Source organism: Terrapene carolina, unplaced genomic scaffold (assembly GCF_002925995.2).
Source record: "Terrapene carolina triunguis isolate 2854851 unplaced genomic scaffold, T_m_triunguis-2.0 Scaffold89, whole genome shotgun sequence".
Lineage (NCBI taxonomy): Eukaryota > Metazoa > Chordata > Testudines > Emydidae > Terrapene > Terrapene triunguis.
Window position 1 is genome coordinate 31,107,003 of NW_020664440.1, and position 22,019 is coordinate 31,129,021.

At 53.5% G+C, this 22,019-nt stretch overlaps 1 protein-coding gene across 11 annotated transcripts in view; it reads right to left on the reverse strand.

Annotated features, from left to right (window-relative positions):
• Positions 1-1,388: 1,388 nt before the first annotated feature.
• Positions 1,389-22,019, reverse strand: part of NRXN2 (neurexin 2) — a 305,564-nt gene continuing 284,933 nt past the window's right edge. For 8 of the 11 annotated variants that reach the window (XM_026650363.1, XM_026650358.1, XM_026650360.1 and 5 more), the window contains 2 exons: positions 17,621-17,699; positions 1,389-5,558 (listed from right to left, as the gene is read on the reverse strand). In XM_026650363.1, coding sequence (XP_026506148.1) covers positions 4,663-5,558; positions 17,621-17,699 — 975 coding nt within the window. In that variant the 3' untranslated portion in view covers positions 1,389-4,662. The remainder of the gene's footprint in view (positions 5,559-17,620; positions 17,700-22,019) is intronic. The other 3 variants (XM_026650366.1, XM_026650365.1, XM_026650364.1) reach the window with 1 other exon arrangement.

The window sequence follows — 22,019 nt, forward strand, 5'->3', positions numbered from 1 at the left end:
TGGCTGATTGGCTCCAGCTGGAGCTATGGCTGATTGGCTCCAGCTGGGGATCTGGTCCAACATGGGCACAGCTAAGAGGCTGCACCATTCCAGGTTAGAGGACAGCGATAAAACCCTCTCTGCTCCCTGATCTCAGTTGGGTCTCTGGTCAAACCTGCCCTGGCCAGATCCCCCCGCTGCCTCCTCTCCCCTTTACCTGGGCTGAGAGAAGAATGGAATCTTGTCATCCCATCCATCTGGGGCTGCTGCTGCATCATGCAGGGCCCGTGGCCAGGCACAGCGTTCCTTCAAGGGCTTTCTGCCCATTCCAACTCAGGGCGCTGGAAATGGAGCTACACGGTGCTTAGTACCCGAAGGCCAACGTGCTGAGATCACACCCCAGAGATCAAGCCCCACGGTCGACCATAAGTTACTACGCTTCACGCAGGAACTGCTGGCTGGATTCTCTGGCCTAGACGACCCCAATGGTCCCTTTGTGCCTGAAATAGCAGCCGAGCCCCGTTCTCCTTTGTGTGCCATTTGCAGGGGGGGCACAGCGAGAACGGCACCACCTACTAGCATCCCATGCTCACTGTGCATTGCAAGGCGGCTGATCCAGCCAAGCACGTCGGTGTGTGCTTTGCACCGGCCCCGGGAGCCATCACCTGGCCCGGGCGGGGTCATTGCCTGCCTCAAGTGAAGCAGCTGCCAAAGCGCTGGGCTGGGTCAAAGGCAAAGGGGTCGGCTTCTCTAGTGAGCTCAGAGCACAGGCACAGGCCTGAGTATTTCCAGAGCTCAGTGCCCAGCCCAGCACTAGCTCTCTTGGGGCTGCTTGCTGCTCATCTCAGGACTGGCTGGGGGCTGGGCAGGTGGAGCATTCAGCACCCCGGGTCCACTCCAGGCTTTGTCACTTACCTTACGCACGGCCCTGTGACTCTTGGTGCCTGTTTTCCTCCCATCCTTCATCTAGTTAGACTGAGCTCTTTGGGGCAGGGCCCAGCACAGTGGGGACCTGGTCTCAGTGAGTGGCAGAGTAGGGCCCTGATCACGGTCTGGGGTTTGTGCAGCATCCAGCGCAATGGGAACACGGCCGCCCATGGTTGGGGGATCTGGGCAGCACCTGGCACAAGCGGGCCCCTGATCTCGCTCAGCAGCGGGGGTGTTGTGCCTGCCTGGCATGACTAGGGCCCTGATCTTGGTTGGGGTCAGTGCGGCACCTGTGTGACAGGAGCCCTGATCTCGGCCCAACACCCAGCCTGACAGGGCCCCACTCTTTGTTGGATGCTACTGCAATATAACCCATAATAGACAAGGTACAAAGCAATGGAGAAACAGGCCCTCGGTCAATCCCTTAACCGTCTCTCGGCCCGGTCTGCCCACACAAAATGAGGACTAGAACTCCAGAGTTGTACGAAGTATAGAATCAACTGTATTCCCCTTTGCGGTAATGTACATGGGTTGAAAGTTTTTTTTGACTTCATCATAATTGGTAACACTTTACAGTAACATTGAAGAGTACAGGAAGTTTACAGGGTAAATATGCAGAACCACAGAGTATTTTCCCCAAAACAATCAGGAAGGGGTTTCTGTTCATTAAAAAAACTAAACCAAAACTGATACAAAAAGAATGAATTAAAAATTTATTTCCTCCCCACCTGGAATGCTGTAAAGGAAAAAGATTGGGAATTCTATTGGTAAAATAAACCAATCTCTCTCTCGATATTTTAAAAAGAGGATATTTATCAGAGTGTCATATTTTTAAAATAGAGTTTGCAACCTTCATTTCTCCGCCCGAGCCCCTCCCCCAAACAAAAATAAAATATTAATAATGTACAAATTAATTTACAGTTGATAATGTTCATTACACTCCTAGAGAAACGGACAGAAATCCCCCTCCTTCACCCTGCAGACAGTTCCATTCAGTGGCGAAGTTTGGAATGAACGAAACTCCAATAATTATCTGCGTCTTTAAAAAAAATGTTGGGATTTTTGGTAAGAGAAAAATACAGAACTTGAGCTCATGCAGTGGTCTAAGATGCTGAGAGATGTCCACCAAATTTCACCTTCGCTAACATTCTTCAAAGCACCTAAGAGATTTAGGAGCCTAAATTTCATTTTCAAAAATTTAGGAGCCTAAATACCCTGGAAACTTTGCAAAATGTGATGCCTTTTCTTAAAAAAAAAAAACACACCTCAAAGCCTGAAAATTAATATGAAATGATTTCAGTTCACAGCTTACAATGGCAGATATATCACCCTCTCTTCAGCTCGCTGCTAGCCCCTTTTGGCATTTTAGCATTGAAGGCGAGGGGAGTTTGCAATAACTTTGCCAGGCTTGAGAAATTGAAGTGCCTATTTCACCTGCATCCTATCACTCTGAAATAAAGAATTCCAATCCAAATTCCTCGCCTCCCTACACCCTTCCCAGCAATGGGCATGAGCCTGGTAGGGTTGGAGTTCTCCAACCCCAATCCAGCACAGCTCCCTTAGCTTCACTGATACCGCCCCTGAGAAAAGGGGTTTACTGCTAGATCTAGCAGATGGACAGTGAGATTTGATGGCTGGAGCTGGCGCCAGTAAGATGTACGTTTTTAACGGTGGAGATGAGGAATGAAATTTTAGAGCCGTTCCCCAAGGGATGCGGATTCTGCATCCCTTGAGGGCTTTCTATCGTCCAATAGATATGGTTTCATTGGGACGCAAGTCATGGGCTGGGTGCAGGAACTTCTGGGCAAAATTCTGCCATGTCTCCCTTGCAATCTGTGACTCTTTCCCTACTGGCTTTGACCGGACAACCCCTATGCTTTGAGCTAGGCAGGTGCTGAAGTGCGTTGCTGCATCGGAACCAGCTGAAAAGCCCCTGACAGAGCAAAGCCCTGTGGCACCGACCTGTCTGGAAGCAGGGGCCGGCCCTGTCGGCCAGTTCGCATGCAGAAGGATGGGCTGGAGTCTTGCAGAATCGGGATCAAAGATGGGAGTTGGTCTCTAGTGGCCGTGCCCAGAGATCATCGAGGGATCCTACCTGTAACACGGCGGGGAGAGATTTTTTGTCTCTAGCTCCTTTTCAAACGTCCTTCCAAACCCTCTTTGATTCTTCTGTGTTAAACTGTCCACACATATACGTTATATAATATATATATTTATATATATATATATATTTTATATATATATAGAGCTCTCTTTATATATAGTCATTTGAAAAGCCTTTCCAATTCCCCCAGTGAGGGGCGAAGGTATGGGTGAAGGAAATAGTCCAATGCCTCCACCCACTCCGTTCATTTGCAAATTCCCATCAACAGCTGCTTACCCCCCTGTCCTAGATACCTTGAAAGAACAACACAATTTAAGGACATGCTCTGAGAAGACACTTAAAGGATGATCACAATAGCACCTTGGCATGGAGAAAAGGGGATGGGAGTGGAGGAGGCATGGGGGAAAAGGAATTATGCCGTCAATCCCCTGAAAACAAAACAGAAACATTGTATATATTTTCCCATCTCCCCCACCCCCACACATCCCGAGCAGGTACCCCCAAACCAGTCTCAGCTCCCGTCGCTGTTGCTTAAGCAAAAACCAACACCATCCCAACTCTAACCCTTTTGAGAATAGCACCCCCTTTTGTTACTACAGAGCAGAGAGCCGAATGGCCGATCAGTTCCATAGTTGGACAAGATCCATGTTAACTGCTTTATTTACCACCATCGTTATTAATGGATTCATTTTTATTTTCCCGAGAGTTCGTGATTTTGTTTGTTTCGGTTCGGTTTACTCCACACATTTCCAAGACTCTGACACATTAACAAAGAGAGAGAAAAAAAATCAGTTATAATTAAAGACACCCCCCCTTTTATTGTTTTAATAATAATTCCGAGAGAGACCGATTTTTCGTCCCCAAAATCTTTGCCCAGCCAAGTTTTCTGGATCCAGCTGTATCCTGCTCCGCGTCGTAATTTTGTCGATAGTTATGAGAGAAAAATCAAATCTTTTGTATCCCAATTGGATTAGTCTGTTTCCAAACAGGGCATGGGCGAGGGGTCTAAAAGGGGTGGGGAGATGTACCCCAAAGTTTCATCCGGATGAGGAAGCATCTAACCTCCTGGGATAACAGAGGGGGGGGAATCAGCTGTCACCTCTCTCTCTATATATATATCTTGAAGGCAAAATCCTGGCTCAGCTTTATCTAGGGAGCTCCGAAGCCTTCATCAATCCATCTACCCCTCCCAGATCCTCGTTTTCTGTTCTCTTTCCGAGTGGTTGCTTATTTCCGGTGCCAACCTCTAACCATGGCATGTGTGATTTGATCGCCCCCTGCCCTGTTCTTTCCCCCACTTCGTTTGCTAAAAGGAAAACAAATTAAACAAACCCCCAAGATCTGAAGGAATCCGGGGTGGGAAGCGAGCGTGATTTTGGTTTTGGGGTGTTGTTATTAATTTATGAGGATGAACTGAAAAATTAAATAAGGGAGAAATGAACAAATTGAAACCAGTGTGGGGTGGAGGTGGGGGGCAGGATCCACTGGTTGCCTCTGTGATGCAGAGGGAGGAGAAAGGAAGGCTGGGAGGTTTCGTTGGTCTCTTGTATCCAAAGGTTGGCATGATTTGAGCCGGTCTCACCTTGCGATCGTCTCTCTCGCGCTCGCCACCAGAGGGACAGGAGGGAGGCGGGGCCAGGGGGGGCGGAGACTCACACATAATACTCCTTGTCCTTGTTTTTCTTGCTCTTGCTGGGGGTTTTGGTGGCAGAGGTGGGTTTCTCCTTCACCACCGTGCCATTGCTCTGTGCCGAGTTGCTGATGTAGTTCCGGCTCTGATCCACCTGGTAAGAGCCTTCGTCCCGGTTTCGGTACTTGTACATGGCATAGAGGAGGATGAGGATGCACAGGGCGGCCGCCGCCACAATGCCGACCACCATCCCCGTGGTGCTGCTAGATTCGCGGATCACCTCGACGGCTCCCGGGGGACCCCTCTCCCCCGAGCCGGTGGGGTTAGCTGTGGGTAGATTGTGGAAATTGGGGGAAGATGTTATACTGGGGTACTTATGCCTGTTACGGTTGTCGAGTTCAAAAGAGGTGGGCAGAGGGGGGTACTGGTCTGGGTGGGGTTTGGGGGCCTCGCGATTGTTCATTTTGCCGGCGGGGATGTTACGGACCAGATCGGGAGAGGCAGTGGAGGTCAGGAGCTCAGGGATTGAGGATGAAGCTGGCACTCCTGTCCTAATGTTGGGCCTGAAGCCTTGGGACTTTTTAGATGCTCCATCTGGCCTGGCCAGCAGGGTCCTATCTGTGACCAAGGGGAATGTGGTGTAAAAATCTTCGTCATCAGTAGGGGGCAGGCTGGAGTCGAAGACCTCGCCCGAGGCGTAACCGGAGGCCTCAATGCCCTCTTCGCAATCGCTGTCCTCTTGGTCGGCTAAGCACGGGGGTTTTTGATTGGCGGAAGGGGCTAGGGTGTCTCTGGTGGTCTCTATTACGGTTAGGAAGGGGCCAAAGGTAGGTGGCGGGGGTATGAATGGAGACCGGGTGGCAATTGGTGGGGTGTCTAAGGAATCTTCGGTAATTATGGGCAATACTAATTCACCTCCTAGAACAGAGAGAAATAAAGGGGGAAGAGAAACAGAAAAGGAGAGATGGGTTAATACGAACCGGAGGAAAAACTGCCACATTTGGACACAAGAAACTGAATCAAACTGATCAACTGAATTTAAAACTAGACTCGTTCCCCAATCTCTGGCTGCTTTTTAACGAATCTTTACAACTGTTTTTTGTTTTAAACTGTAGCTTTTTACAACAAAATCTAGAGAAATCATAAATTTAAAGAAAAAGAATTAAAAAAAAGAAATTAGTCATTTAATGCAAAAAAATTAAACAGATTTTCAAACAGCAGAATTAAGTAATAATAAAAGAAAAAACCTAATTGCAAACTGCTTTTCACATTTCTTTTTATTCCCCTCCTTTTCTCTTTCATTTCATTTTTTCCCTTTTCTTTTCGTTTTAAAAATAAGAGAGCAAACCACAGAATTCAATCAACTTACATCAACAAATTGGCCATGTGATTTTAGCATGAAGAAAAAAAATTACAAAAAAGAAAACTAGGTAAGAATGTTTTTTTGGAGAAAAAACAACTTTTTTTTCTTTCTTTTTTTTTAAACATCTCTTTTCTCTACCACTCGCCTTTTCAATTGTCTCTCTAGAGTAATTTCTATGTTTCTTTCTTTCTCTCTTTCCATCTAGATTAATTTCTCTTTCTATCTATACTCTTTCTTTCTAGATTCATTTGTGTCTATATTCTTTGATTTTTCTTTCTAACTAGATTTGTTCCTCTTTTGCTAGATTAATTTATCTAGTCTTTCTGTTTAGATACATTTTCTTTCCTTCTCTCTCTCTGTATTCTTTTATCTATCTTCTTTCTTTTTATCTAGATTCATTTCTGTTTCTATCTATACTATTTCTACGTTAATTCCTGTGTCTGTCTATATTCTTTTTTCTGTCTAGCTGGATTAATTTCTCTTTCCTTCTAGATCCATCTATAGTTTTTCTCTGTAGACATATTTTCTTTTTTACTTTCATTCTATCTAGATTAATTTTTCTTTCTACATCCATTTTCTTCTTTCCACCTATATAGATTCATTTCTGTATCTTTCTATATTAATTTATCTACCTTTTTCTTTATTAATTTTCTTTCTAGATTCATTAATCTATGGTCTTTCCATCTAGATGTATTTTCTTTCTTACTTTCATTCTTTCTTTCTAGATTAATTTCTCTACCTATCTAGATTCATTCATCTTTCTTTCTTTCTTTCTAGATTCATTTATCTATCTTCTATCTTCTGCATATTTTAAAATCTTTCCCTCCCCCCACCCAGACACACTTTTCGACTCTGTCTGTCTGTCTACATTTTCCATTCCCACCTCCCACCTCTCCCTCCCCCCACTTTTTTTTTTAACATATGGCAACCAAAGTTGATGTTGAAATGACAAGGACACTGCACACATTATTTGGTCCTTTGCACTGGCTGTAAATTTGGCGGGTGTGTGTTGGGAAAATACATGTTTAAAAAACATACATAACTATATTTTCAGTAGCTGTTTTGACAGATCTATGGGCTCTGTCCCTATTAGAACTGGAAAGAAAGCAGATAGAGGGACAGATGCCTAACACCACTGATGTCAACAGGAATAGAACCCAGGAATCCTGACTATCAGAGCTGGGGATAAAACCCAGCAGTCCTGACTCCTATGCAGTTACACCCCACTGCACCAGCTGAGGATGAGGACTCCAGGAGCTTGGCAGACCATTCCCAGTATGTGCCATTCCCATCAGCTGGTTCCCAGTTTCCTCACCAGATTCTCAATGGACAGTGCCAAAGCCATGGGCTCCCTAGCTACACCAATCTTCCTGGCAGTAGCAGGATTAGAGCTCCCAAACTTGCTGCCCATGGACTGGAGTAAAAGAGACTCGCTGTTAACTGTGCGGGGGCTCTGTCATACAGAGCTGTGACTCTGATTCTTCCCAGGGGAGGGCAGTGGCACCCTTTTCCCCACCACTTCATTACAGCCCAGCCTGTAGTAGCAGTGCTGTGTCTGTACAGTGATTGGGGCTGCCTGCCAAGATAGAATCCAGGGGCATCAGGGATCCCAAGGCCAAGCCTCTACAGGCTGTCCCAAGGGGTGGGACTATCAGCACCTATGCAGTGGGCAGTGTTCCCTCTAATTTTTCCCACCCATGTGCAGAATGAATTTTATTATGTGCACCAATATGGAGGTGATGTGTGACACATCACCTCCATATTGGTGCACATTAACAAAATTCATGTGGTGGGGAGGGATCAAGGGGTTTGGAGTGTGGGAGGGGGCTCAGGGCTGGGGCAGAGGGTTGGGGTGCGGGGGGCTGAGGACTCCAGCTAGGGGTGCAGGTGGGACCAGGGATGAGGGTCTCAGGACTGGGGTAGAGGGTTGGGGTGAGGGCTCTGGAGTGGGGCTAGGGATGAGGGGTTTGGGATGCAGGCTTCCTCGGGGCTACAACAGCAGCACCTGGGCTGGAGGAGAGAGGTGCCTCTCGCCGGCCAAGGCAGGTCCAGGCCGGGGTTGGGTTGGGGCTGGGGGAGGGGCGCCTCCCCCCAGCCACAGCAGGTCCAGGGCTGGGTTGGGGCTGGGGGCGGGGTGCCTCTCCCCGCCACGGCAGGTCTGGGGCTGGGCTGGGTCGGGGGCAGGGGGAGAGGCATCTCTCCCCGCTGCAGCCTGAACGCCTGCACTGCACCTAATAGGCTGCTGCACGGCTGCTTGGAGGGAACTTAGGCAGGGAGCTCATAAACCTGCATATGTGGTCACACCACCAGTGGGCGCTGTGATAGGACAGGGGGGTTTGCATGAGAATGCACCCAACAGAGCCACTACCCTCCATGGTTTACAGACCAAATACTCTGCTCCGCTTACGGGTGAACGTAGAAGGGAAATGAGTTACACAACAGCTTGAAGCAAGTGGCTTAGTACTCTGGGAGTCAGGACTCCTGGGTTCTTTTCCTGGATCTGGATGGGAAATTGAGTCAGGTGGTTAGAGCAGGGGGGCTAGGAGCCAGGATTCCTGGGGTCTAGCCCTGGCTTGGGAGGGTAGTGGTTAGATCAGGGGTAGGTAGGTGTCAGGAGCCCTGAGGGCTGTGGCCTGTTTCTCTGTTGCTTTACCAGTGAGTCACTTCACTCAGCTGCTCCTTCATTTGCAATATCAGAGATAACATGACCACTCCGCAAGGGAGTGTATGGGGTGGAATTAACTACGTGCATGCTTTGAGCTCCCACATCTCATACGCCAGGTGGTGTGGAATATGAGGGTGACTCTCCTTTACAAGGCTGCAGTAGGTATTTAAATGATCTGTGTGTTTTCAGTGCCCCCTTCTGCAGGATGGGCAGTGTAAGCAAATCACTGCTTAGCTAGAGCCCTCAGCCAAGCCTGGGACTCAGAGCTGTCACTTGACACAGGGTCTCAAGAGGGAGAGGACGTTGGCGACTGAGTGAGTTTATGAAGGAAGCTCACAAGAGATCACCATGACTGACTTAGTCAAGCCGCAGGGTGCCATGAGATCTGACTTCAGGTAACCAATAGGTGCAAAAGACACTGGGTGGGGGGAGAATGGCTTGGAGGGAAATTAGGGGCTGTGGGATGAACAGAAGCAAAGGATAAAACTTGGAGGGGAATAAACTGTAGGGGACAAGCCTGGCCACTGGTGGTGGTTGGAATAGACTGTAGGTGCCAATTTTGGCAGGTGGAAAATACACTGATGGAAAGGGCAGCTCGAGAGGCAGGGAGTGGGGTCCATAACTATCATGTGTCAGGGAGTTCCGCAGGCTAATGATACTGTGTACAAATGGCGTCACTTGACATATGTTGCTTGGAATTTCATTAGGGGTTCCTGAATGGTGAGTGAAGGTGAATAGCAGATCCCAGTTGCCTGTCTTGATCCTGTACATTCTTTTAGGCCCCTCTAGCAGGGCCGGCTTTAGGCCAATTCCACCAATTCCCCCAAATCGGGCCCCGCGCCTAAGAGGGCCCCGCGCCCAGTGGCAGGGCCACCCAGAGTGGGGGGCAAGTGGCCGAGAATCCCTTCCCTGGCTAGAGGCGCCTTTTTAATTTTTACTCACCCGGCGGCGCTCCGGGTCTTCGGCGGCACTTTGGCGGCAGGTCCTTCACTCGCTCCGGGTCTTTGGCGGCACTTCGGCGGCGGGTCCTTCAGTGCCGCCGAAGACCCGGAGCGAGTGAAGGACCCGCCACCGAAGACTCAGAGCGCCGCCCGGTGAGTACAAGCCCCGCGTGTTTTTTTACGTGTTTTTTTTTTTTTAAGTCATCCCTGCCGGGGCCCCGTCAAAATTGTTCGAATTGGGCCCCGCACTTCCTAAAGCCGGCCCTGCCCTCTAGCATATCCCCCTCTCCTTCATCTCCTTGCTGAGCTAAACATCCTGATCTTGCCAGCCTCCTCTGCTTCCAAATCTTGAATTATTTTCATTGCCCTGTGATTTCTGTCAAGCTGGGGCCATCTCATAGATTTACACAATGGCACAAGACTATTCTGCTGTATAACATTCTCTCTGCTTCTGCACACACACTCCTGGCCTATTCTGCACTGGTTGAGTGCTGCTGTGCACTTAGCAGAGATTGCAATTGAGCTGGTAGGAGGCACTGTGCTGCTGGGAGTGGGGTGGGGACTCAGTAGGGGGTGCTCTCTCCCCAAGGTCAGTACTAACCCCAATGTGGCACTAGGGGGTGCTGTGCTTCAAGCAGTGGTGCACGTTAGCCATAGGGACAGTCAGCTGCATTTCAGCACTGGGTGAACAGGCCCCCATTACCCCACCCCAGAGGCAGCTGCATCTCGACAGTGGGTGAAGGATCCCTATAGCTCATCTAGCTCGGAGTCACATACATTAGCTCAATATTATCATTAAAAGCTGCATTCTTTGTCAGCTGAGGAAAACAGAGTCAGGGCTGCGTTATGGTTTGAAAGGCAGCAGTAAATAACAGGGAAGGAAAAGCTTCTTCCTACAATTGCACACGCCAACGCCAAAGTCTCCAGTGGTTGACAGAGAATCCCCCTCCCCCTCCTGGTCAGATCAGAAATGGAAACCGCCACACCACTCCCTAGGCCCACATGCTTTGGAGAGCGACCGTAGCCCTGTCACTGGGCTGGAAAGATCTGGCCAGACTCTTTATTACAAGCCTTGCTCGATTGTTGGTATGATAGATTGTAATGGTATTCTGGGCTGGCTGGGCCCATCGGTCTGAGCCGGGGGGTGGGGGTGGGGCGCGATACTGGGCTGACTGGGTCCATGGATCTGACCTGGGGTGGCAGGGAGGGGGGGGATACTGGGCTGACTGGGCCCATAGGTCGGAGCTGGTGTGGCGGGGGGATACTGGGCTGGCTGGGGCCACGGTCTGGCCCGGGGTGGCAGGGAGACAGGGGATACTGTATCACCCAGTCCCAGAGGTACCAGTCCATGTGCTGAGCTGCCTTGGCTGGGGATGGGCTATTTTGTGCTGGTTGCTGCGTGCAAAGGATTCCAGGCTGACATGGCAAAGCCTGGCCTGGTAGCTGGGGCTGCACAGTTGGGGGCTGGAGACAGCAGCCAAGCCCTTCCCTCACAGGGTACTCTATCAGCTCCCTGCAAGCCATCACCAGGGGTTCAGGAGCCATCAGTTGGGCCCAGAACACCAGGAGAGTTTTTCAAGGTTCTCTCCTGTTTGATGGTCTCTCTTTTGATTCCAGAGCCCTGCCCTGCCCCACCCTGGGGCACAGTCACTGCATGACAACACAGGCCCCTGCTGCAGAAGCGCATGGGCTGCAGCTCCTGGCTTCTCCCTATACCCCAACATTGCATTTGGTGATGCGGGGTCCCAGCTCTCCTCTATTCTGCTCCCATTGCACCTGTATTCTCCTGCAGCTCCAGGCTCAGGGGCTCTTCACCTGCTCTCACCCAAGCCAGGGCTAGGAGGGGGGACAGAAAGACAAGGAAGGGGCAGGCCAGCCCATTGTTTGCAGGAGAGGAGGAGGAGGCAAGCCAGCCCATTGTTTGCGGGAGAGATGGGGGGAACGAGCAGGGGCAGGTCAGTCCATTGTTTGCAGGAGGAGGAGGCAGGCCAGCTAATTGTCTGCAGGTGAGGAGGAGGAAGAGGGAGTGGGCCAGCCCATTGTCTGGGGGAGAGGAGGAGGGAAGGGGGAGCAGGGCAGTCCATTGTCTTCAGGAGAGGAGGGGGGAAGAGGGAGCGGGGCAACCCATTGTCTGCAGAAGAGAGGGGGGAAGAAAGGAAAGGAAGAGGGAGCAGAGCTGACCAAGCTGCTAGGCTCTCTCTACCCCTCCCCCCGCACCAACTCCTCTGCTGAGGGTGGGGGGAGAAGAGCTCAGCCTGCCTCCTGCAGCAGTCCTGATTAGTTGCTCTCCCCCCCAGAAGTGGGTAGGGATTCCTGGGTGGATGGGCCCACCTGATCCAGCCCCCCTGCTCTAACCACTCAGAACTCTGGGTCCCACTGGTGTCTCTGTCACGCTGTGTCAGGACCTTGGGAGCAGGGAAGGGGAGGGGAGCGCACACCCCAAAGCCACAGGGGGACAGGGACCACAGCTGACCAACACCCAGTCCCCTTACTGCCCCCAGCCAGCTCCTACTCCTCCCACTGCTGCCCCCCAACTGCCTTTCCGATATTAATTAAAAGCCTGCAAGAAGGTGTGTGTGTTTTTAATGAGCAGCCCCTATCTGCTTGCCGAGCCCCCCCGTTGGGCCTTTCATTTTCTCCTGTCTCTTCCCCTCCTCTGGTTTTTATTGTGATGCTTTTGGAAACATTTGGCAAGCGCTGCACAAAGGAGCCGCGCTGCCTTTGATCACGGAGAAGAAGAGAGAAATAACATAACCGTGGCGCCGTCAGTACGGGAGGAGAAGAAAGGATGCACCAGCAATTACTCAACTCACAAGAGAGGGCCACCATATAGGAGGGAGCAGCTAATTAGTCCCTTGTTTTATTGGGGAGCAGAGCAGTAGCAGCCTGGGTGTCCACCCTGAAATTAGGGCTTGGTCTTCCCTGTGCCGTGGTCTAATGTTGGACTGGGAACCAGGACTCCTGCCTGGGTTCTAACCCAGCTCTGGGAGGGGAGTGGGGTCTAGTGGGTTAGAGCGGGGGCTGGGACTCCTGGATTCCATCCTATTCCCAGCTCTGCCACTGATCTGGGGCATGTTCCTTCCCCTCTTGATGCCTCTGTTTCCCCTCCCACCCTTGTCTAGTCAGACTGAGTTCCTGGGGGCAGGGACTGTCTCTCCCTTTGAGCCTGTGCAACACCTGGCCTGATGGGGACCTGATCTCAGTTGTAATCTCTAGGCACTACGGCATAATTAAGAAGTGGTTGATTTGCATCATCTGGGGCTTTTCTCCTGAAGTTCCTTGGTAGCGGGTCCTTGGGAGGTCTGTCCATCTCATGCCTCCAGTCACACAACTTGAGGGGGTGAGCACCCCCTGCAGCTCCTGTTGAAAATGGGACCCTCCTACAGGGATGCATGTATGCATGGACTCACACTTGTGAGCAGTGTGGGCACGGCGTGTGCACACGCACACTAAGCTTGGTGCCCTAACAGCACAGATGTGTGTTGGCCAAATTACAGATGTGTGTGCACCTGGAGGCAAGACTAGAGGGGGAACCCAGAGGGGCGCTAGTCCCACAGAGGGATGTGCAGCATATCAGTGGCTTGCAGGTAGACACCAGGCAATGTAGATCTGCAAAAGCCCATTGGATAGACATGTAACTGCAAGCCAGTTATACAGCTGGGTATGGTACCATTTGCATTCAGGGGTGGGGGAGGGCACTGACAGCTGAAATACAGAGGGAGCTGGGCAAAGAGTGAAAGGAAATGAATTTTATCACAGAAATATCCCCTCAGTGTTTGTTACTTGACTGCTAGAGCAGCAGCAGCAGGTATAGTGGATAGAGCACTGGCTGGGAGGCAGGACTCCTGTGTTCTATTCCCCCCTCTGCCATTGCCCTTGCGGTGGACCCTTCCCCTTGGTGCCTCTGCTTCTCCTCCCTCCCTTCATCTATTCAGCCTGTGAGCTCTTTATGCAGAGACTCTGTGTCACTGGGGGTTTGTCCCGCTCCTGGCAGAATGGGGACCCCAGTGGTCAGAGCCTCTCGCTGCTACTGTGATGTATGCAAGCCCCGGTTACAGCCATGCGTGAGCACAGCGGCAGGACTGAAGGGTACAGATGTGTCTTCTGCCGCTCCAGCTGTGTGGGGGTGCACTGTAAATGCACAGAGAAATGCAGCTGGGTTTTATGCCCTTCCGGCTGTGCAAAATGATGCACTGGAAATCAGCAGCACCAGGATATTGTTACGGGGCCTGAGTCTCCAGCGACGGTAGTGGGGATTGAAGGTGAGCCGTGCTTCTGAAAACTAGGCCATGGGCCAGAAGCTTAGCTGGGATAAGTCAGTAGCTACACTGACTCCAGTGAGTGCCCCCTGCTGAACCACCCACCCTGCTCCCTGCATCACGGCCCCTCTAGTGTCATGCTGGGGTCAGAGCGCCCCTTGCTGAGTCCCCACTCTGCTCCCTTCAGCACCACGCCCCCTAGCATCAGGCGGGGATCAGATCTGACTCTTACATGAAAGCATCCCCTGCTGAACTCCTTACAGCCTCTGGCCAGAGAGGGCTACATGTGCAACCAACATCTCCCACCCAACGCCCATGTAATGCCTGCCTGGTGCAGCTCAGAATGCCATCTAACTGGCCCCTGGCTGGCAGAGAGACTGAATAGGGGGTGAGCAGGGTTTCTCCAGGGCATAGGGAGGCATGCTGGCCAGGGTGGGGCCCTGTGTGTGTGGGTGCAGGGGGCCCTGGCTCTGGGAAATCTCACACACAAGGGGGGAGGCCGACTCATCCCTAGCACAGGAGATAAACATGCACTGAAGGGTCCTGGTGCTCCCCAGACAATAAAGAATGGAGCTAATGAACCAGGCCCGGTGCAGCACCAGGCGCTCCCTGCACTGCCAGGCTCATAAATCCCGCCTTGCTTCCCATCAGGGAGGAGACAGCGTAAATTTCATGCCCCACCACGGCCTGGGTGATGCGGAACAGAGAGTGCGGTGGAGAGGAGGGGGTTAAGAGCAATCACCGGTGTGGATGCTGGGCAGGTGGAGGGGGGGGGTCAATGAGAGTGTGGGATCTACCCCCACCAGCCCATGCTGTGATTTCCATTCCATTTAGAGAGGACACAAAGCCACATCAATCTGTGGTTGGGTGTGTTTCTGCAGGGACGGCGGGGTTCTGCCTGCAGCCAATGCAGTGTCTCCCATGGATGTGGCTCTCTGCTCCACGCACTCTCTGCCTGGATTTATGGCTCTTTCCTCACTACTCCCCGCCCCCCCTTCCCGCTCTCGTTCTATGCCTCTGGCCATAACAACTCTGGCTGTGATCTTGTCAGATCTTAGCACTTGGCCACAGAGGGGATTGGCGCAAAAGAACAAACCTGCGTGAGACAGCGGCTCCCCCTGGCTAAGTTGGGTCATTGCGCTGGTAGGGAGAATGGCAGGACAAACCCAAGGGGCTGGGAAGTTCACCTTGCAGTCAGTGCTGGGGGGCGCTGTGCTGCAGGGAGTGGGGTGGAGGGCTCAATAGGGGGCACTCTTGCCCTGGATCTGGAATTGAAGCCAGGTCTCCCTAGTCACCTGAGCAACTGAACCATCCTTCCTCTCCCCCTCACCACTCTGGATCAGACCAACGAGCTCATCCAGCCCAGTATCCTCCCCACTCCCCCCTGGATCAGACCAATGAGCTGCTCTCACCTGGTATCACCCAATGTCCCTTGTCCCTCCAAATCAGTCCAATAACCCACATGCCCACCGTGCTGGATCAGCCCAACAGGCTTGCTAACCCAGTACCCCATCTTCGACAGTGGCCAGCGCCAGCTGCTTCAGAAGCAGGTTCAAAGAACCCTGCAGTGATGGGTCCCCCTGCCCCCAGCTAGTCCCACCCGGAGGAGTTCAGTTCCTTCCATAGCTGCTGAATTCTACCTCTGCACAGTCCAGTATCTGTCTAAAGTCCTGAGCCCTCGTTGGAACGTGGCTAAGCTCTCACTCCTGGGTAGATCCTGTGGCAGTGAGTTCCGCTGGCTAATGGCACGGTGGAGGGGAGCATTTCTGGAGATCAGTTGGGAACCTGACACTTTCCATCCTCTCAGCCTGGCAACATGAGCTGGGGCCAATCAAAGCTCTCAAAGTCCTCCAAGATCCCATTAATCACTGCCTCCCTCTGCCTCCTCCTGCATCATCCACTCTTTTTTGTGAGGAATGGAGAGGGGTTTAGAGGCCCTGGACATCAGCCTCCCCGCCCCCAGCAGGGTACTTCTCCCCGAGGGATTCCCCAATTGCAGCATAAATGACAACATGGCACAAAGGAGCAAAGACTGCTTCCAGCAAGCCAGAGGTAAAACCTCTTCTTCCTTCTGCATAACCTCCCTGCTCAAGGAGGGAGTGTCCAACTCTTAGGTTTCCCTAGCCCTGGTTTAGTACTCAGTGCGGAGATGCAGCCACCTTGGAATGCTGGCTGTTTACACAGGGATCTTTCCTCCAGTGCGGAGATGCAGCCACCTCTGGTGTAAGGAATGGGGGCAGTTTATATGGGGATCCCCTGCCTGGTGCTGAGATGCAACCACCTCTAGGGTGTGGTGCAGCAGTTCCTCAACAGTCTACTACAGCAATGCTTCCTGAACCACTAAAGGCCCTTTCATTCAGTCAGCAAATGGGAAAGGAGGTAATAAAGGGATGCTTCACAAGCTGGGCCTGAATCTGTGTGGTGGGAGGGGAGTGGGATCCAGTGCTTTGAGCAGTGGGGGTTGGAAGCCAGGACTCCTGGGTTCTATTCCTGGCTCCGTGAGGGGAGTGGGGTCTAGTGGTTAGAGCAGGGGTTGAGGGCTGGGAGCAAGGACTCCTGAGTTCTATTCCCACTTTCCCCAGTTGGGCTTCGATTTGTGTGATTGGGGAGGGGTGGCTCCAGCTAACTCTTAGGTCCTGTAAATCCTGGAGCAGGGGCAAGATGTGGGGGAGCCATTGCACCTGCCGCCTGCCTGGAGAAAGGCAGACAGGACGGTAAGGGAGGCCGGGGGCTGAATGTGTTGGGCCAGCCAGACCCTGAGGTGTCTAAGGGTGTGGGGATGGTGCCTGCTAAATACAGGTGTGATACTGGGGACCTGATCAGTGGGGAGGGGCAGTGGGTTAGTGTAATGCAGCATAGAACTGGGGGTGGGGAGTTTAAGGGGGCATCAGGGTGTGTGTGTCGGTAGCAGTGTTTATCGGGGGGTGCACAAGTGTGCAGCTGTGTGAGTTCACAGGTTTCTCTCTCTATTTGTGTGTGCATAGAGGTGAGAGGGTAGTGCTGGATGAGTTCATAGAATTGTGTCTCTCTGTGCAGGTATCCATAGGGACGTGCTTGCGTGTGTGTGTAGCACTATGTGAGTTCATAAGGCTGTGTCTTTGTGTGAGTGTACACAAGTGTGTAGCTTTATGAGTTTACAGGGATGTGTCTTGGTGTGAGTGTGTGCATGTAGCAATGTGTCAGGTCACCAACAGGTGTTTGTGTGAGTTCAAAGGGGTGTCTGTGTGCACACATGAGCACAGAGATTGTGTAGGTTTTTACATTCATGAACAGGAGTTTGTGTGTCAGTGTGTGTGCAGAGGTTTGTGCCTGTGCATGTGTGTTTCTGTGTGCATACACAGGGATGTGTGGGTGAGTGTGTACCTTTGGTGCATGTGTGTGAGAGCACCTAAGTGTGTGTGTGCAGGGAGGGCATGCAGGAATGTGTGTGTGTGTGTGTGAAGGGATGTGTGTGTCAATGTATATAGGTTAATGTGTGTGTAGGGAGTGAGTGCGTGTAGGGGTTAGAGTGTGTCGGTGTGTGTGTAGGGAGAACAGTGTGTCAGGATGTGTGTAGGGTGTATGTGTGTGGCTGTGTGCGTGTGTAGGTGATATAGGGGGGACAGTGTGTCAGGGTGTGTGTGGGATGTGTCTTTGGCAGGGTGTGTGTAGGGTGTGCGTGTGTAGGGGGGACATTATGTCAGGGTGTGTGTCCAGTGCACCCTGTAGAAGCCCCCCACCCACACATGCCGGCAGCAGAGAGAAGGACCCACCTGTGCTGGGCTCACACTCCTCCAGATCCTCATCATCACTGGGGCACTCAGCTGACGCCACCAACAGGTCGTCTGTGTTCTGGAGAGAGAGGAGAGCACAGCTCAGTGAGGTGGTGCAGGGCATGCCCTCCCTGCACACAGCCCCCCAGCCTGGAGCTAGTGCCCCCAGAAGGGGGAGGAGCTAATGAATCACTCCTCACACCCTGAGCCAGCCAGGCCTGGGCGCTCCTCAAACACTCTCATGTTTTGGTCCCCACCACCTATGGTAGGACCTCGTGCGTCAAAGTCAGTTCTCTGAGGCCTGGGCACCACGTCAAATTTAGGTCCACACAGTCTCGGTGTGCAGGGGTGTGAACCCTGCCCTGGCCCCCATAGCTATGCTGCCCTAACCCCCGGTGCAGACGCAGCTAGGCAGTGGGAAGACTGGCTTGGGGAGGCGGTGTGCCTACACTGACGGGAAAAACCTCTTCTGGCGATGCAGGCCGGCAGTACGCCACAGGGCTAGGCCAGCACAGGTTGCTGTGCCAGGCCAGTCTCCTTGGCCTGTGTCTCCCACATCCCGGTGCAGTGCAAAGCAAGGGGGAGACCGTGCTGTGCGGTCCCACTGGGTCAGACACACGGCTTGGCTGGCGAGCAGCCGCGGTCGGGTCTGGGAGCCTTGTGGATAGACCAGGGGTCGGCAACTGTTCAGAAGTGGTGTGCCGAGTCTTCATTTATTCACTCTAATGTAAGGTTTCGCGTGCCAGTGATACATTTTAATGTTTTTATAAGGTCTCTTTCTATAAATCTATAATATATAACTAAACTATTGTTGTATGTAAAGTAAATAAGGTTTTAAAATGTTTAAGAAGCTTCATTTAAAATTAAATTAAAATGCAAGAGCCCCCCGGACCTGTGGCCAGGACCCGGGCAGTGTGAGTGCCACTGAAAATCAGCTCGCGTGCCACCTTTGGCACATGTGCCATAGGTTGCCTACCCTTGGGATAGACACTGGCCTGGGACTCTGGAGTTCTAGTCCTGGCTCTGGGAGGGGAAGGGGGCCTAATTGTTGGGGGAGCTGGGAGTCAGGATTCATAGGTTCTATTTCTGCCTCTGCCACTGACTTTAAGTGACTCCTTCCCCCCACCCCCTGCCCCTACTTCCTCTCCAACCCTGTGTCTTTGGGACAGGGTCTGTCTGTGTCTGTGCAGCACCCAACACAATAGTGCCCCAATCTCATCTATGCCGGGCCAGCTGGGCCCATCAGTCTGATCTGGGATGGAAGGGAGGTGGGGACACTGGGCTGCTAACCCATTGCTCTGAGCTGGGCCAGGGGGATACTGGGCCCGCTCGGTCTGGCTCCCAGCTATTCATCTCCCTGTTCCCCATCCAGCGAGGGTGCCATGTGGTGTGGGAAGGGAGAGGCCCGCTCCCCAGCAATCAGTATTCCAGAGCTGGCTCCGCAGATCATGCTCAGCGTGTCGGAATTAGCATAACAAAGACTTGGACAGGGACCCCGGGGCAGGGAATCAATCAAGGCCCTGGCACAGCAGCAGGAATGGCAATGTGGAAGCACTGCAGAGTGTGTGTGGAGGGGGGTGATACCCCCCTGCAATCACACAGCTAACCCCTCTCACATGGAGCCAGCTGTGTCTAATGCCTCCCCCCTCCTGCAGCCAGCCATGTCTGATCAGCCCCTCTCCTGCAGCCAGCTAGGTCTAATCCCCTCCCCCGCAGCCAGCTGTGTCTAATCCTCACCCTGCAGTCAGCGGTCTGATCATCCCCCCTCAGCCACTGGGTCTATTTCTCACCTTCCCCCACCCCCAGCAGTCAGCTGTGTCTGATCGCCCCTCCCCGCTGCATACAGCCAGCTGTGACAAATCCCCCCCACCCGCAGCCAGCTGTGTCTGATCACCCCTCCGCACACAGCCAGCTGTGACCCCCCACCCGCAGCCAGCTGTGACTGATCCCCACTTCACACCGCCAGCTGTGACAAATCCCCCCAACCCGCAGCCAGCTGTGTCTGATCGTCGCCCCTCCTCCCTGCACACAGCCAGCTATGACAGATCCCTCCACCCGCAGCCAGATGTGTCTAATCCTCACCCTGTTGTAGTCAGCTGTCTGATCTTCCCCCCTCCCCACACCGCACACGGCCAGCTGTGTCTGATCGCCCCTCTCCCTGCACAGCCAGCCAGCTGTCTGACCCCCCCACCCCGCTGTGTCTAATCGCCCCTCCCCCCTCAAATAACCAGCTGTGACTGATCATTTCTCACCTCCCCCCTCCACCCCCAGCTGTGTCTAATCCGCCCTCTTCTGCAGCCAGCTGTTCTGGTTCACCCTCACCCATCTGTATCTGACCCCCCCCCTTCTCCTGCATTTAATCCCCAGCTACCCCATGAGCCATCACCCCTCCCTGTCCTTCAGAAAGGCAGAGGCCTGCTTTGAAAAGCAGGGGCATCCAAGAGTCCCTAGCCCCAAGAGTCATTGCTTGAAGGCAAATCCTGAGAGGATTTTAGGGGGCTGGTTCCAGGATCCCCTTTACAGGGTGTGGCCGGAAGGGCAGGTGAGGTGAGGATACAGAAGGGGTGGGGCAGATGCAGGCAGGGCTGCCCAGATGGGGGGCAAGTGGGGCAATTTGCCCCAGGCCCCACAGGGGCCCCCATGAGAATATAGTATTCTATAGTATTGCAACTTTTTTTTTATGGAAGGGGCCCCTGAAATTGCTTTGCCCCAGGCCTCCTGAATCCTCTGGTCAGCCCTGGATGCAGGCCCCTGGGGGATTCCCCATCCCCCCAGCTGTTCATTAACTCTCCCAGTCTGGCTTCCTTTGGAGCTAATGGGAGATGCAGCAGGCTCCCCCCCCACCCAAGGCCTCTCCTGCACAGCACACTCACGCCTCCAAGGGCTCTCCGCCTCGAGTGCTCTCAATCAGGTCCTCCTGGGGCGAGTGCTCTCAATCAGGTCCTCCAGGGCTCTTGAGCCGCTTCCCGGTTGGCCACTGGCCGCTTGAAATAGCGACTGAGATGGCGAAGGACTTACGGCAAGTGGCATCCTGCTGCAATTCCCCAGCTAAGCAGTGCTGGGCTTGGCTAGTAGGAGGGACAGTAGGGGGTGCTCTCCCTTGCAGTCTGTGCTGCACTAGGAGGCGCCGTGCTGCAGGGAGTGGGGTGGGAGGCCAGCAGGGGGTGCTGGCTGGCAGGCAGGAGCAGGGGGCTGCAAGGCGTAGGGTAGGAGCTCAGTAGAGGCATTCTGTTGCAGGCAGTGCTGGGGGGCATGGGCTGCAGGGCTCCACAGGGGCGCTCGCCCCTTGCACTCAATGCAGCACAAGCTGTGGGTGGAGAGCACCTACTGCTTTAGCAGTGCTGTGCTACCTCTGCGGAAGGGGCTGCGAGCGGTGCCCATGTCGGCCATGCCAAGAGGGTCTGGGCATACCAATGAACAGCAGCAGGGGCAGTGTGCCCTGCTCCTGCCAGCACGTGTCAGAGATCAACGGAGCTGCCTTGAAAAGCAGGGCTCTGGGGCAGAGCCTGAGAGGAGGCCTGGAGACCAAGCTGCTTCTTAAGTGCAGAGAGGATGGGCTGTGCTGCCAAAGCACCCCCTGCTCCCAACAGGACTGAGTCCTTGCTGGAGGGGGCAGCTGCCATTCTGCCAGGCCTTCAACAGCATGTGTCCTCCAGGTGCAACTGGGACTAGAGTCCTGACTCCCAGCCCCCTGCTCTAACCACCAGCCCTCCCACTGCTGGGATAGAACCCCGAGGTCTTGACTCCCAGCCATAGGCGTGCGCACAGGGTGTGCCGGGTGTGCCCAGGCACACCCTAATGCAGGGGTGGGCAAATGGCCCCCCTCCCCCGGTGCAGCAAGCCGCGGGGTCTGTGCTCCCGGGCTGGAGTGCCCGGCTGAGTGCAGCAAGCCGCCGGCCCCTCTCCCGCCTTCCCTCCTCCCCTGGAGCCATGCCGCTGGGCGTGCAGCACTCTGGGGGCCAGCTCCGCTGGGAGGTAGACACGCTCCCCCCTCCCCTGGAGTCATGCCGTCACGCACGCAGTGCTCTGGGGGCTGGGGTTGTGCACTCCTGCAGGGCAGTGTTTGGCTCCGTGGGGAGGCTAGGAGCCTCATCTCATGGTAAGGGGTCCGGGGCCAGGGGGGTTGCATAAGAGGTGGGGGCAGTCAGGGGACAGGGAGCAGGGTGGGTTGGATGGGGGGTGGGAGGGTCTATGGAGGGGGCAGTCAGGGAGCAGGGGGGTTGGATGGGGCATGGGAGTCCCAGGGTCTGTCAGGGGGTGGATAGGGGTCAGGGCAGTCAGGGGACAGGGAGCAAGGAGGGTCCTGGGGAGGCAGTTGGGGGAGGGGTCTCTGGAGTGGGTGGTCAGGGGACAAGGAGCTCAGTGGGTTTGGATGAGTCAGGAGTTCTGGGGGGGGGGG